Source organism: Vigna umbellata, chromosome 4, assembly GCF_029865625.1.
Source record: "Vigna umbellata cultivar VRB3 chromosome 4, Vumbellata_1.0, whole genome shotgun sequence".
Classification (NCBI taxonomy): Eukaryota; Viridiplantae; Streptophyta; class Magnoliopsida; order Fabales; family Fabaceae; genus Vigna; species Vigna umbellata.
Window position 1 is genome coordinate 19,394,023 of NC_142168.1, and position 17,318 is coordinate 19,411,340.

General features: G+C 35.9%; 1 protein-coding gene across 2 annotated transcripts; it reads right to left on the bottom strand.

The window, feature by feature from the left end:
• Positions 1-968: 968 nt before the first annotated feature.
• Positions 969-13,244, bottom strand: LOC148199466 (RNA-binding protein 1-like). Of its 2 annotated transcripts, none has more exons than XM_088114394.1 (6): positions 12,991-13,244; positions 10,908-11,050; positions 10,485-10,776; positions 10,309-10,370; positions 10,122-10,203; positions 969-1,333 (listed from the first exon to the last, which is right to left on the bottom strand). In XM_088114394.1, the coding sequence occupies exons 1-6, from the start codon at positions 13,067-13,069 to the stop codon at positions 1,230-1,232; spliced, it is 762 nt and encodes a 253-aa protein (XP_087970520.1). In that variant the 5' UTR covers positions 13,070-13,244; the 3' UTR covers positions 969-1,229. The 2 variants fall into 2 exon arrangements, with proteins under 2 accessions (XP_087970520.1, XP_087970519.1); XM_088114393.1 differs by having other exon boundaries at positions 10,485-10,779; positions 12,991-13,243.
• Positions 13,245-17,318: the final 4,074 nt, after the last annotated feature.

Below are 17,318 nucleotides of genomic sequence, written 5' to 3' on the forward strand. Positions count from 1 at the left end.
ATGAAAAAGGCTTACCCTTGAAAGAATCAATGTTCTATTAATAGAAATGTAATTATGTTTGTTGAATTTGATTAGAAAGCATTCCCAATGTTAAATACTTTTATGGTCTTCTCATAATGTACTCTCTTGTTTCATAATTTGTTTATTCTTATTATTACCCTAAAAGTATATTTAAAGTAGTTGATAGCTTTCCAAATTAACTTTTGAAGTGATGACCATAACTTGCTAATATTAGTTTAAAATATGTTTAGATAATTTTTTCTATTACTGGTTTATATTATATATATGTGTGTATAAACTACAATTATTAATAAAAATGATTATGTTTTAACATTTGTTCCTGCCCACATTATGTTATTGGTTTATTTTCAAAATTATCATTGTCTTTCAAAAAAGTGACTTCAAGATTTGTATTTTGGAAACTTTCTGAAACATTTTCCAAATTTTCAGGAACAATTTTCAGAACCAAATTTTTGAAATTGGATTTTGCGAACGAGTGACCACCAAAACCTACAAGCAGAGTCTAGCACATTTTCCATGGTCATTGATTTCGAATTACGATTGTCCTTTTTCTAACGAAGTAAAGCTTAATTAACTTCATTTCAAGGCATAAAATATCTAATGCTTACTTTATCGGAAAAATGCAGTTTCTTTTGGCTATACTTTATTTGACCAATGCACAAATCCGAATGTTTTTCAGAAAGGTGTTCAGATGTGTTGATCAAATACTCGAAAGGCTTTTAACCAATTCAGGTTAAAAATATATAACCACGAACACGTTGTGATGTCTAAACTAGCTTGTGGTAAAAGGATTTTGTAGCAAAGATCAGTAGTTTAACACATTCCTACGCTAAAAAAGCTTTTGGAATAACCAACATTACATTACAGTCCACCCAATTTGCACACATCCCCAGTATGGTATGAAACGTAACAGGATGACCAATAACGTAACAGTAAACGCTACCATAGATCAGTTAATATACTAAATTTAACAAATAATGATACAGCAGAGTAATTGAATACATGTACTAAAAATCCAAATTTGTTAGACTTTTTCTAATTGAAATTGTACTCTGATCTCATCCTATAAATATTTTATGCATTTCAAATGCCCTAATATCCGGAGGGAACAAATAAAACGGCATATGGAGTATCTCCCCCAATACATGGTATAAAGAATCACCGACATTCAGATGAGCATAACACATAAATGGCCAATGAGAACAAGCTCATCTTTTACCTCGAGATGCAGGTCCACTTCTTGGACCAGGATACCGGGAAAACTGAAGCCGCAAGTGACTGGACTCAGGGTTGAGCTCATCAACTTTATAACCTGTACATCAACCACAATGTCAGTAAACACCAAGAAGTTTTTTCTGCACCAAAATATGTGAAGTCGCTGAGTATAAGAAACTGTTAGATTTCCCAACCAAGGGAGCACAGCACATGCCACTGTATTCTAGTTTTATTAATCTAATTTATTTTCGATTCTAGTCATTTATTTAGTATTCTTACAGAACTTAAATTTCCTTTAATCACTACAAGATGAACAAAAGCATTATACACAGTAGTTGACATAGGCTACATTGATCACACAATGCTGCTATACAAGTCTGTCAAAGACCAGACTTTAAAAATATTAATTACCATGAGATCTCTCAAAACAAGTTCATCAAATATACTTGGCTTTCTTCTTACGATTACAAACCATACAACTGCTCTACTCACAGGCTACTTCGTCGGCCTCTTTATGCGTTCGTCCAAACTAACTTCCAATTTTCTGCCCTCTCTATACTAATCAATGCCACACCCCAAACCCAACCTCGTCCCCTTTCCAAGCCAATGGATCTCACATTACACATCTCCTACAAAGACCCCCACAGCCTGCAGATCATACCAGGTTAATCTTACCCCTCACCATGGTAATTAAACTGGCAAATTGACTCATTAACTCACATGAGTTTAAGTATTTACACATGGATTCCGAGTTAATTTGGAAGCAAACTTGGTTTTGAAGTAGAATAGTAGAATCAAAGGTAGAATCGATAGACTCAGTCGAACTCGTGAGTGTGCTTCTGAGTTGGTGACTTAGTCGAGAAACTTTTTTTATAAAACGAAGTCAATTTTAGGGCTGACTCATCATATTAGGGTTTTTGAATCATCTTCTTTCAAACAAGCCCATCTTCTTCCTTAGTCTCATACGATTGCAGTTCTTGTTCTCATGCTCTCTCTCTCATTTTCACGTTGCAAGCGATCGTCAGCCGCCATCACATTCCCGGTTACCATGGGTGGTGTCAGTTCATAGATAGCCCCTCACACCTCACGTCTACAGGTTCGCTATGTTTTATTTTTCATTTTGCATCGCTGCACCTCACGTTTTATGTCCAGTCACTCCTGATTTTACTTTTTATCAGCATTGTGACTAAAATTTTATCCTCTCCCTTGTGACAAATAAGTGACCCTACACTTAGATAATTTTTTATTTCGGAATTTTGTAGTTAGCTGAAACTAAAGCAGGATGTTTGGTAATGGTTCAAATTCAATTGAGAACAATCCAAGTGCATCTTCATCTATTAAAAGTAGAAGTAAAATTATTCTAGGGAACATATCAGATATTGGATAGAAACTTAAGACAGATATTAATGGTAATGGTAGAAAAGTTAAATGTAAAATTATTGCTCAAAGATTGTGAGTGGAGAAATATTTAGATTCAAGCATCATCTTGCTAGAAGTAGGGAGGATTTGAACCTTGTGCTTCTGTTTGTGATGAAATAAAAAGTTCGATGATCAAAGTAGTTCCAGAAGCATATAAATACTTTTTTTCATGTGAAGTTACGAGTCAAGTTTACTAAACTCTTCCGAGTTTAAATAAATTCTCGAATTTGACAACCTTGTCCTTGACGAGAATTTTGTTCAATGGTTTGATAGCAGCCAACATTTAGGCACTACTGCTTTGATTGCTCATACTGGTAAATCAATTACATTTTTTACATTTTTTACATTTTTCACTGAACATCCTATGTACACACTCCTCAACAAAATGAGGCGGCTAAGCATAAAAGAATCTTATTAAGATAACTCTTCTCCTTCGTGGCAATCGTCCCTACCGCTTCTTATGAGATACAGCTCTCACAACGTTTTAATCACAAGACATCTTTTGTCATAAATAACCGAGTCCCACATTCTTACATTTTTTCTCATACATATGTTCATGCAATCCCTCCTAATGAAGTTGATTCCAATTGCTTTGATCATAATTTAACTGCATGTACAAACATTTGGCAAGGTACATTAAATGTCTTCTAGGACATTATATCATATAAAGGTTTTTGTTATTTCGCTCCTACCTTCAAAATATTTCATATTTATTTACGTCTCCCTTCTAGTCTTTATTATTTTGATAATTCTCATTCTTCTCACATAATGGTGTCTCATGTCAACAAAAAGAGCCCTTACTTTTGTTCCACCTCCATCTGTTTCTCAAAGATGACCTTGTGGTTTCCCTAGATGCTTCCAAAGGAGAGACCCAAGTAGCAACCCGTTCAAACTTATCAAGGTCACTCACGATTAAAGTTGTCAAACTCAAGAGTTTACACAAAACTCGTGACAACCAAGTAAACTCAACTTGTAAACTTAACTTGTAAACTCAGTTTACTTTACATGAAAAAAAAAATTATATGAAAAACATCCTAATAAAAATAAGTTTACAAAATTATATATATTCAAATATAAGTTCATATAAATATTATAAAAGATAAATTAAAATGTCAAAATGTTCAGGAAGATTACCTAATAATTTAATTTTTCACTACAAATAAAAAATTTTAAAAAAAAAAGCAGTGCAACAATTAAAAACAATTCGAAATTAAAAACAAAGAGTGCGAAACAGAGGGGCTGAGAAATTAAAAAGCAACAAAAACCCAAAAACTATTTTGACCAGGCGATTGTGAAACAGTGCCAATGTCCACGACAAACACATCAGCGACATACGCAAGAAACAACGACCCACAACGAGCAACGGTGACCCACGGCAAGCGACGGCTAGTGACAACGACCTTGGACAATAGTTGACAGAGATTGCGAGCAACAACGTCAAAAACAATGATGGGCTTTACAACTACGAGTGAGGCAAGAAGGTAATGCGCGATGGAGTTAAAAAGAAGGGGATTAAATACAAAAGCCCTAATCTTGTGAGTTCATATGCCTACGACTTGGTTTAAAAAAAATTTCCATCAAACTCACTCACACACTTCTAAACACGCAATTTGATACAAGTTTACCAATTTTGCCACCAAGTTTACTGATTCCACACAAAAAACGAGTTTGCTTTCAGAAGCGATGAGTGAGCATGTAAATAGTCCCAGTTAACAAGTTAACCCGTGAGTTTGATAACCATGCTCACAACCTCATGACAGTAATGTACATGCTCTTGTGACAACTCGCGATGACAAGTTGATCATTCACTAGTGCTTTCTTCATAACAGGATTTGGGTCCGCCTACTGAAAATGATTCACCTATTTCTATGAGAAAACATATTTGACTCAATCCACCCCCCACTATATTAACCTTAGTTATCATTGCCCTTCTCCTTCATATTATGTTTGCCTTTATCCTTTGTCTTATGTTTTTATTCTTGATTCCTAACTCTATAAGTGAAGCATCGTCTCACCCAAAATGGATTATTGACCGTCATTGGCTTTACCAACACCACTCCACACCCCCCACCTCTCCCTTTGAAGTTGACCCAGAAAAAATGGATAGAAGACTAGTGTGGTGCAAAGCATACCATTAAATTGCAAAATTACTTAGATACTTTCTCGTCGTTGATCCAAATAAATTTTGTCTAACTATTATTCTCTCTGGTTGTCGGTAGGAACTTGAGTATTTTAGGGTGCCCAAGTCCCATATCGAGTAGTCCAAGATGCATAATGGACTATTTATGGGTATGGTTCTCCCTTTAGCTTTTGAGGGAGGATTCCCAGAATGCTTGGATTTTTATCAATTGGTATAAGTATAAGAGTTGGTTGTCAATGTCTCAAAAGGGCCACATACAAAGTGTTATGACTAGTTAAGGATTCTAATTAAGAGGGTATTGAATGAAGTGTCATAGAGTGAAAGACGTCCAAATGTCAACAAAGGGCAGTGCTATAACGGGAACATGGGTATTATAGAGTGGTCAAATCCAAAATTGAGTAGTAAGAGATCCTCATTAGAGTATTTAAGTGTTTGGTTCTATTGAGAGTGGGTTCCCAAATGGTTAGGACTTATCACTTGTCATTTATCATTGGCAGCTATTCTGATCTAATATTAAGAACTCTTTTGGATAGGCCACTTTTGGATTGTGGTACAAAATTCAATTTGATTCATAGTGAACTTGACCACTTTGTCTTCCATCCCCATTCACCTAAGGGAAACTTTATCTCATTGTCTGTGGATGATATTGAAATTACAACAATGACCAAACCGAATTATAAGCCTCAAGTAGTACCCTCTCTTACTACTTCCAAAGTAAAACTTGGAACTTTCGATACTTGTTTGTGTATAGAAGTTGCAGAATCCAAGAATGCCTCAATAATCTTAAAGAGGAAGCCTGCTCTTGATGTCAAAGAAACTAGCTATCAAGTGTGAAATCACTGGAGATTCTCATGGATTCTAAGTTCAAATTACTAACTGATGGAAGTCTCACATCGACTAGAGATAAGATCAATTTATAATATAAAGTGGATGCAAACCTCACCTTACAAGCCGGTTTTGTGGGGTTGAATTAGGCTTAAAATCTACTTTTTAACATGGTATCAGAGCTATGGTTAGAGCCTATCCTAGCGATATTTATTATTTGTTAAGCGTATTGTTCCACTCGCTATCGAGCCACCCATTAATATCTACTCTCACGTTCGAGATGTATATACCTCGGCGTGAGGGAGTGTGTTGGAAGTCTCACATCGACTAGAGTTAAGGCCAATTTATAATATATAAGTGGATGCAAACCTCACCTTATGAGCCAGTTTTTGTGAGGTTGAGTTAGGCTTATAGTCCACTTCTTAACATGTTAGAATCTTTTTAGTTGTATTATTTCTATTAAAGTCTTTGCTTTTATTAGTTATATTTCTTCCTCATTTAGGAGATTATAATTATCAGGTATGATTAGGATATCCCTGAAATAAAAGGATTCTTTCTTTAGGAGCTATTATACTTCCCAAAATAGCTTTCTAGCATTGTATATATGGATTTGTAATCTCAGCATAATAATATATACGTTTTACCCTAAATTATGAGATGGCATCAGAGCTCTCAACATTTGGGAGCCGCCTCTAACTGTGCACTAAAACCCTAGCTGGCAGCCTTCATTACTGCCACTCTCCCTTTCAAAAACAACCTTCATTGTTGTTGCCAACACAACTCTACACCATAGCCTTCATTGCTACAGTTTTCTTTCTTTTGTAGTGCTTTTCCTTTCAAATCTCTTCTCAGTGCATTACCATCGTTCTGTTGCTTGAACATGGCAAACCACACTACTGAAGTGGTGCCTATCGCATCACAAACCAATCAGGAACAACTCCAGAACCTCAACACTGCCTACCACTTAAATGGGACAAATTATCTGAAATGGGCCCAACTTGTTCGCAAAACTTTAAAAGGTAAAGGGAAAGTTTATCTCTTTTGGACTTAATACCTCAGATAAACACCCTAACCCATATTGGATACTAGATTCTGGGGCTATAGACCATATGACACCCTTATCTAACATTTTCTCCTCTTACACCCCTAGCCCTAGCAACAAGAAAATATCCATAGCTAATGGCTCTCTGATGACTGCAGCAGGTCAAGGACCCTTAAAAATGTCCTTCATATTCCTAAATTATTTGTTAGCTTAGTCTCCATTAAAAAACTCATACACGATCTCTCATGCAATGTTATTATTTCTAACAATGATTGTATCATACAAAACCAACAATCAGGGAGGACGATTGAACATGCTAGAAGAAAACTTGATCCTAGAGCCTAAAAATGTGTTTTCATAGGTTACTCATCTACACAAAAGGGATATAAATGCTATCACCCACCATCCAAAAAATTGTCTTGTGATGTCACCTTTTTTGAGCACAAAAGTTACTTCTATAAAGATCATCTTCAGGAGGAGACTACAACAAATGAAGATGATATCCTTATGCTTCCTGACTTAAGCTTAGGACCAGAAATAAGGACTAAAAGTGTAACAGCTGAGAAGGAACTCACTAAATTCACTCAAGATAGGGCTAATGTAAGATTTGGTAAAAATCTGGTTTATACAAGGAAGACAAAGACCATTCCAAAGTCTATCCATGTTCAACCATCCAACCCAACATTACATGAGGTAACTATCCCTAATCCTTTAATCTCCAATGCATCAATTTGACGTTAAAAATTGCTTCCTTCATGGAGAAATTGAGATTTACATGGAATTGCCCCCTGGATATGAGGGAAAAACAGCTGCCAACACTGTTTGCAAGCTAAAAAAGGCATTGTATGGGTTCAAACATTCACCAAGAGCGTGGTTTGGAAGGTTTACTAAAGTTATGATAGGTCTGGGCTTTAAACAAAGTCAAGGAGACCACACTTGGTTCATTAAACACTCTAAATCAGGGAGAGTTACAGTGCTATTGGTTTATGTAGATGATATTATAGTAACAGGTGATGATGAGAAGCAACAACAACTCTTAGGCCAACATCTAGCCAAGGAATTTGAAATCAAGACCTCGGAAAAATTGAAGTATTTCTTAGGGATTGAAGTGGCCCATTCTAAAAAGAGAATATTTATATCTCAGCAAAAATACATCACAAATTTGTTGAAAGAAATAGGGAAGACAGCATGCAAGCCTTCGAGTACACCAATTGATCCAAACATGAAGTTGGGGAATGTAGAAGGTACTGCAGTTGACAAGGAAATGTATCAGAGGTTAGTTGGTAGACTGATTTATTTATCTCACACTAGGCCTAATGTTGCATTTGTTGTAAGCCTTGTTAGCTAGTTCATGCACCAACCTAAGGAGGTTCACTTACAAGCCGCACTAAGAATTGTGCAATATTTGAAGGGAATCCCATGCAGGGGAATTTTGTTTGAACGAAATAGGAATGTAAGTGTGGAAGTATATACTTATGCAGACTATGCAGGGTCAATTGTGGACAGGAGGTCAACTACGGGGTATTGCACTTTCCTTGGCGGAAATCTTGTGACTTGGAAGAGTAAAAAACAAAATGTGATAACCAGATCCTCTGCTGAAGCAGAATTCAAGGCAATGGCACAAGGGATATGTGAACTACTATGGTTAAAGATCATCTTGGAAGACTTAAGAATAAAGTCAGATGAATCAATGAGACTTTATTGTGATAAGAAATCTGATATTAACATAGCTCATAATCTAGTGCAGCATGATAGAACCAAACACACGACATATGTAAGAGAGAACCCAAGACAGGGATTGTTGTATGGGGACAAGGGAAGCACTCAAGTTGAAGGATATTGTGATGCAGACTCGGTTGGTTGTCCAATTGACAAAAGATCTACCATAGGATAGTGTTTTACTTAGAGGAAACCTTATATCTTGGAAATGTAAGAAACAAAGTGTTGTTGCTCAATCTAGTGTTGAAGCTGAGTATCGGTCTATGGCTCTAACTACATGCGAACTTGTGTGGATTAGACAACTCCTTTAAGAGTTGAAATTTTGTGAAAATGAGTAGATGAAGTTGTATTGTAACAATCAAGCCGCCCTTCACATTGCCTCCAATCCAGTGTTTCATGAAAGAACAAAACACATAGAGATTGATAATCATTTTATTAGAGAGAAGTTGTTGTCAAAGGATCTTATTACTGTGTTTGTCAACTCTAATGAAAAACTCGCAGACATTCTGACCAAATCTCTAAGGGGGCTTACGATTCAATTTATATGTTCCAAGCTTGGTGCATATGATCTATATGCTCCATCTTGAGGGGGAGTGTTGAAATGAAATGTCTTTATTATTAATATTTATGTAAGGGGTTTTACTTTAGGGTTTTGTTAGGGGCTTCCCACCCTTTTACTTTTCAGAACTACTGTCTCCTATAAATGCAATAGTAAGTTGTATCAGATTTACTAAGTGAAATAAGGCTTTTTAGCTTCTCTCAACTCTCTCTAATCTTGTCTTTCATGAGAGGACCAAACATATTGAGGTGATTGTCATTTCATGTGAGAAAAATTGGAGCCAAGAGACATCACTAGATTGTTTTCGACTCTAGTGAATAGTTGGTTAACATATTCACCAAGTCCTTTAACAATCCTTTAACAAGACCAAGGATTGTTTATATTTGCAAGATGTTGGGCACATATGCGACCTAAATGCTTCAGCTTTTAGGGGGTGTTATAATGCAAATCTCACAAAAAGTATCTAGATTATATATTTATTATTAAGAACGTTTTATTTATTCCCATATATATGATAAGAGGATACGAAATCTCTATTTATTGTGTTGATTCCATTTTTTTCAATATAAATTAAGCATCTATGTTGTCTAAAAAACATGAGGTTTCAGCTCAATGTCTCCCTCCTTCCTATAGCTTAACCAAAAGAAAATAATGAAAGATAGCAACTACTCCCAAGAGGTAATCAAATAATTATAAAATATTCTAACATGCAATAATGTTGAGATATTTTATAGATTTTCTAACAGCTTTATCATTAGGAACATGGTCCCAACCATAGCCATTAGTTCAAAAGATTTAAACATGCAAAGGCAGTGTTTGACATGTGCGTAGAATAGGATAAAATATGACATATGGATTGTCTTTAGTGCGTTTTGATATAAGCATAACAAGAAATGAGGTCCAAATTCAGTTCCACAAAAGAAGAAGGCATTTTAAATATAAATCAGAACAACATAAGATCCAAGCGTGGATGACATTTTGGTTTCGCTAGGGGCTGGAACAAACAAGAATAGAGCAGAATGTTCACATCTGATTCTATTTGCACAATAAATTCTGCCTGAATGCTCTGTAATTCATAGCAATCATCAACATTTCATCTCATTTTAAAATGATGCAGGCATGTAATTTACAAAACCAAAACATAATTTACTTATATATCAGAAGGTAATTGTAAATGATACCTTGCAAGGCACTCATAGCAGTTGCTGCACAAGCTGGATTTGCAAAGTCCACAAAACAAAGGATTAAAGGGTCTCCACCCCGCTGCATTGAACAGCCATTTCACCACAAAGAGGATGCAAATTTTTACCAATAAACTAAATAACCAAAAGATGACAAGCAAGCATCTGTTGCAAACAGTGCACTTACATGTTTGGATTCTTTGCTCACAAGTCTCACTTCTCTATACCCAACAAAGGGGCGGAAGATATCTAAGGTGATGTCAAGGAATTTGAATAACAGAACTAAAATCAATGTAACTCTGGAAATAAATGAAAAGCAAGAAGATGAAAATCCCAAGCATTGCATTAGAATAAAAGGGATACGAGCCACTTCTCTTCTTGTACTATCAGAGGGGAGACCTTCAACATACAAAGTGCTAGAAGCATCTGGAGGTAGAGGTACCGTCTCAGGTCCAGGCCTGGAAACAGCATCTACAGGTAGCTGACCACCATAATTAACACCCCGTCCATTTGGTGCTAGATCTGGACCACCACCCCCATGACGCCCCAAAACAGCAGGATCAGCTAGTGAATGGCCAGGTAATCCCCCACCACCACCCCTAGCCAACCCAATACCACCAACTGTACTGGCTTCCCCAGAGGCAAATGAAGAAAGCTGCTGTATAAACAAACAGGATGCATGAGTCTCATAAGCAAACAGTGAAACACCCAAAAAAAAGCAGTAGTGAAAGTGCCAAAAAACCAACACTGAAATATTTAAGAAAACACAGCAAGATGAAGTGTTACCCCACTCTGAAGGTAGCGGTCATAAGCAGTTCCAATTGTTTTTGTGTCCTTTATCATTCGGTGAACAGTACCAGTACGGTCATCATCACGAGCAATATAATTATGAATCTCATTACCTGAAGACAGACCAGAAGCTGGCATATCTGAAATGAAAAAATAAAATAATAACATTAAAAAAATATAATTGATACAAATCAATTCTATAGCAAAGAGCACTAAAGCTGTAAACACCATATTGAAAAATCCCCATCATATATGACTCCTATTCATACACTGGCACTGCAATAGACTGAATAGAATAGAAGAATGTCCATTTTTTGGTGCAGCTTTATGAAACCCAAATCATGGTTTGCTGACACAGCAGAAAGATATCATTACTTGCCAACTCATGCACCATCAGAATATCAAGATCCAACATATTAAAAGGAACTAATAAAGCAAAAATGGCATAGACAGAAAATGTTTTAAAAAGAACTAGACAAAAAGACGGAAAATGTACCCACAACACAAGCTTTCATGAACTAAACTTTCTGGACCTAATAAGCCTAACTGTGTACATAATAAAATAAAATTAACTAATCCACTAATCAGCATATCTAAACCAACGGAAAGAAAAAATAGTACAGCAATAAATTTAATTAAAAGGACATTAGAAGAAAACAATTTGAAAAAAGATCAACAATGTAACCAGGATAATAGGAACCACATTCATTCAAATATCTCTTATCAGAAGATGGAAATAGACAAATACACTTCTTCCCCTTCCAATGAAAGAGAACGTGTTCTTTCTAGGTATACTACATGAGGCTCCCCTGTCAACTTACCACAATGGTGATCAAGATAAAACTCACAAAGCCAGGGTGCCAAAAGTAGGAAAAGTGGAAAAACCAAGAAAAACTGCAATGACAAATTCAAGAGAGAGAGGACAGGAATTTGTGGTTTCAAAGTTGAATTCACAAGAGGCTGGACCATAAAAAAACACCAGTAGCAAATGGAAATGCAATCGTTGCTCTATAAGGTTGGATTTTCTATTTTTTTAAATGAACTGAAATATGTGGATTGACAAAATTTTGATCAGAAAATAATGTAAAAATGGAAAATTGAAGACAAAATTAGCGAGTTTACAATTATAAATATGTAGGGAAATGAGAGAAAAGGTGAATGTGTATGAGTGGGTGTGTGATACAGCTCTCTCAAAGATCAATGCGGCAATGCAAAGGGAAACTTCTTCACGGTGGATACAATGAGAACTGACAGCGTGGAGAAAAACTGAATGGGAGAACAATTAAAATGAAATCCAGGTGGCTTATATTATATCTACAATACGTAAAGTAACTCACTTGCAACTAAATTTGTAATTACTAACTATTTATTTAATATATAACTTTCCTTTTATTCGACAATTGAGATTTTGTCAAATGAGAGTATCATGCAACCTTACAATCACTCCTGATTAAGGTCAACAAACATAAATTTTATTGTGCAATTTATTAATGAACAAAAGTATTATCCACCCCTCCCCCCAAAACCAATCCAAAACTTTGTAGCAAAGGAAACAGACACAAAAATAAAAAGAGAGGCGTCAACTTATTTGGGCTCTCCGATATCTTAAACAAAAAGGAAATCCAAATAAACAGTATCCCAGACCTAAATTGAATTCTCACCCCAAGTATAAACCCTATGCAATGCCTAAAGTCCAAAAGGCGTTTGTTTTTCTACATTAACAAAACCTTAACAAATTCTACACTAGAAGAATAGATCGATTGTCTTCCAACAAAAACACCAGGATCCGAACACAAGTTAACAAACAGAACCATTTCAAACGCAACAGACCCAAGAAAGACAGGCACCATTAAACCTCAACAGAACCATTTCAAACGCAGCCCTAATAAGCGAGAAAATTAGCACCGTTTAACGCGTAAGAAGATTGGCACTTAGCGCCCAAATAAATTGTGACAACCAACAACAAATAATTTACAAACGAAACAGAAAATTGCAAACTTTCACAACAATTCAAGAGAAAGTGGGCAAATTGCACAAAAGAGAACCAAAAGACGAAGAAAATCGAGAAAAAAGAAAAAACCATATTCCGAACGCGGTCGCTTGAGCATGCCGGAGTGGGGGAGAAGCGCCTGTTGCCGATTCCAATAGCCGTCCGTCATGGCCGAAGAATCCCTAATTTTTGAAAGATGGATATTTGGGGAATGGCGGAAACCCTAATCGTAGGTGTAGTTTGCGTGTTGCTGCTGTTGTTGTAGAAAACTGAGTCAGTTTGATCTGTGTGATGATGGGACTAACTAAAGACTGAGGAACTTCACTGCACTAAGTTGGGCAAATGGAAAATAAGTGTTTTTCTAATTATATCCGTGCGTTTTGTTTTAATTGGAAATGACGCAAGGTTTAATCGTCTTAATTTAATAAAAAAAAATTATAAATATTTTATTGCGAACCAGTATTAAAAATAATTTAAATTTATATAAAAATAATTAAAATTCATTATAAGTATTTTATAGCGTAAAATTGAATAGTAAATTGTTGTTAATTTTTATATTTAACTTATTTACATATTTTGAAAAATAAAATTTGTGTAATATATTTAAATTATTTATATATATTTTTAGTAAAATATTTACTATATAATTGTTTCAGAAACTGTGAGGGCCTGTAAATTTAACAAAGGGTCTTTGGGCCTTATGTGGGGTAGCCAGGTCCATCTGAGTAAGGCCAACTTGACCTTAGGAGGGGCTTTTCAGAACTCATTCTCTTCCCTGAACTTCAATTCTTTTCTCTCTCTAAACTCTTGTGCCCTAAAGCTCTCTCTCTACCTTCTCTCTAAATTTCCAGCTCTTTGAACCTTTCAATCTTGAGTTGGAGGGTGCTCAGACGTTCATCTCACCGAAGGCTTCCTTTTGAACCGATCGCATTTTCGATTGGACCGGTGAGTTAACTTTTCCCTTCTCTGTCTTCATTCTCAAACCTAGAACATGCAATGCTACTGGTTGTATGTTACTAGGGGGTTTTGTTTATAATTTTTGGTTTTTTAAATCAAGCTCTAAGAGCTGTTACTGTCACCACCTTGGTGGTTTGTAGGGTTTGGTTGAGTTCTCATTTGGTGAAACTCCGTAAAGGAGCGTTCCTGTGAGCTTGGTAGTTCGACTCTGAGGTAAGGGGAGCTAGCTATTTATTCTTCTTTGTGTTGTTGAAACGTATGATGTATATGTTTGATAAATTAGTTTTCTTGTTGTCTTACTGTTAATTGTATTTTTATGGTGAACATGTTGATTGGAACCTGTTGAAGATGTGAAAGTGTGTATACATGATGTACTGAACCTTGTTTGACTTGGATGAACATGTGTTGGTTGTACTGGTTTCTGGATTGGAGTAAGAACTCTGGGAAATAGTTAGAATGGATAGTGAGTGGATACACGAACTGTTTCAGGTTACTGTGAGGGAAGGGGAGTACCAAAATTGGGCAATTGGAGTCTAGAGTACCATAGGGTGGTTTGGATGACTTAGATAAGTAACTTGGGACTTGTTGAGAGCACTTTGTTGGTAGGATAGAAGAATCTTAAAAACCTGAGTTGGCACATCCCTGATCATAGAGCAGCCCTGGCCTGGTCCAGTCAGTTGTGACTAGTCATATGTGTTGGCGTCGAAGGTGAGACTGATGCGTTCAGACATCTGATTCTTCTCCGATGACCAATTGGGTTAGGGAGATGTGGTTGAGGTGGAAATCATGTGTTAGTCATGTTAGATGAGTAAAGGGTTAAGAGAGTATTGTTTTTGGTCCTTTGAGAGGAACTAAGGTAGGGAGTTTAAGCATAGGTGGTCTTGAGTGCAATTGGACAGTGTGGTGGTCTTGTATGAGTCAATTAGAACAGGTTAGGGTCATAAAACAGAGTAAAGTCATGTTTAAAATGGTAGAATCAAAATTGGGTCCTTGGGTTAATTAGATTGAAGGTTTAAGTTGAAATGTGGTAGAAATCACTCTAGAATCATGTTAAGAAGGGTTATAATCATCTAGACAAGTTAATTAGGTGTGATACAAGAATTATGAGGGTTAGAAGTTGGAGAAAATAAATGAAAATGGTAAGGATTAGTGTGAGTGTGTGATTCTGCAGAATTCACGTTCTGCAGATTATGCAGTGTCGCTACGCGAGTTGTCTCGCATAGCGAGACCCTGAAAAGGGTGCTCACTGTCTTGGAAATTCGCTGTGCGAATTTCCAGAGGGTGATGCTCACTGTTTTCGGACTCGCCATGGCGAATCCTGTCCCTACGCGACTGGTGGTGGTCTTGGATCACTGCCCATTTAATTCGAAGAGCGAGTGGGGTGCATAGCGAGAGGTTTGAGGTCTGATGTATGCTGCGAATTAATTCGCCATGCGAAATAGGGTGCGCTATGCATATTTTAACTGTCCTTTTGTCAGGAAAATTCGCCCAGCGCATCAAGGGGGGTGCGCTATGCGAATTTTAGCTGAAAAACACTTCCCTCGTCAGGAAAATTTGCTCAACGCACCAAGGGTGGTGCGCTATGCGAATTTTTGCTGTCATGCCTTGCATTTTGGTGCGTTGTGAGACCTGATTCAGTTAGTTTCATATTTTTCCACATCTGTTTGAGCTGTTTGATGTTGTTTGACTGCCAGGATGTATGTATGTTCATATATTTGAATTATGTGGCTTAAAATGATGTGATTGAGTATGAAGTGGACATCTCAGGGTGAGATGATTGAAAGTGATGTGTGGGGTGTTGTTGTTGTTCTGTATAACTGTATGGAGCTTTGAACTGGTATGTCTATCCTACACTCGAAGCACTGTTCATGCTCAAATAGAGGAGAGCAGTGTAAGTGGTGAGAGTAGAGGGAGGTCCTCGTCTATAGTCTTAGAGTTTAGACATAGACAGATTGGGGGATTTACCTTGCATAGTGTTGGGGAGTGCCAGCTGAACTACGCAAGTGCAAAGACGACCAATAGTTCGACAGTTATACTAATCCGGATGAGTCGCGTGAGTGGTTGAGTCATGGTTTAAAGTGTTATGTATTAACTGTTTTATATGTACTAAGCATGATGATTATTAATTGATTGAACAATATGATTATTGCCTGTTTATCTAGCTCACCCTTGCTTCTGTGTTGTGTGCTGCTTGTGTATGTTTTTTTCTTTGCGATGATCATCCACTTGGATGGGAGCAGATGTTGTTGAGGAAATACCTCTGGAGCAAGAGCTGGAGGAGAATGATGTTGCTGCACAGTCTACTTAGGATTTACATATTTAAACCTTTGAATATTAGATACTCTAAACTGTCTAAGTATGAAACTCTGTATTATATTTTGGATGATTGTAATTCCGTATTTAATTGCAAGTCATACTCTAACTGTTCTCTTTATTGGGAATGTTGACTCCTAAATTATATGATGTGGTTATTATATTTTGGGATGCCACAGAAACAATTCTGTCAATTAAAATAAAGAATCTAAATTTAAATGAAACAATAATTAATAATTTCACATGTTTAGAAAACAATAAATCGAATATTCTATTTTGATATATGAAACTAAAATAAATTTTACAAATTTAAAATTATTTAATAATAAATTATATATATATATATATGTGTGTGTGTTTTTGTGTGTCTAAGAGTATTTATTCATATCTATATTTATATATAAAGGGAATTCTCATTTTCTGTGTCCAGTTTTATATTTTAATTTTATCTTTTAAGTAATTTATTTAAATTAAAATAATTATTTTTTAGGTAGCCTTTTATTTAAATTTAATGAATTTTTATTTGGCCATTTTTTAAACATAACCATTTTTAATTAATATTATCTAGAAAACAAATAAAAACAAGTTATAATTAAAAGTGAGTTGAAAAAGAATAAGAAGCTTTTTTTTTTGTTCTTGGACAGGTTATTGAAGGGATTGAACTTATTGAGCAAAATCTTTTGTTTGTCTCACATTGTTGTTCATTTTTAAACAAGCATTGGTTGATTCTCTTAATCATCTCTATTTTATGTAGAGCAAATTCTCCAATTTTATTTAGAATGGCTTAGTAATTATAGTGCTGGCAAACTTTTCACAGAAAAACAAGAAAAGAAAAATGACAAACAGACAATCTTCTTGCCTTGAACATGACATCTGGGCAATACAATTAAATGCCATTTTTCGGTGCATATGTCAGCAACCTATCATTTTCAAAAAGTTGAGCAAATGATTGTTCCCTCAATACACCAACACCAACACCATGGAAGAACAAAGGCTAGAAGTCTTTCATTAATCTTCATCCCACTTGTCTTATAATTTCTAAAAGGCATAATAGGTTACTTCGTCCCCAAGTTAAGAGCTGAATTTTCGTTTAGTACCCGGTTTTAAAAATGCTTCTATTTTATCCCAAAGTAGTATAAATTGTATCA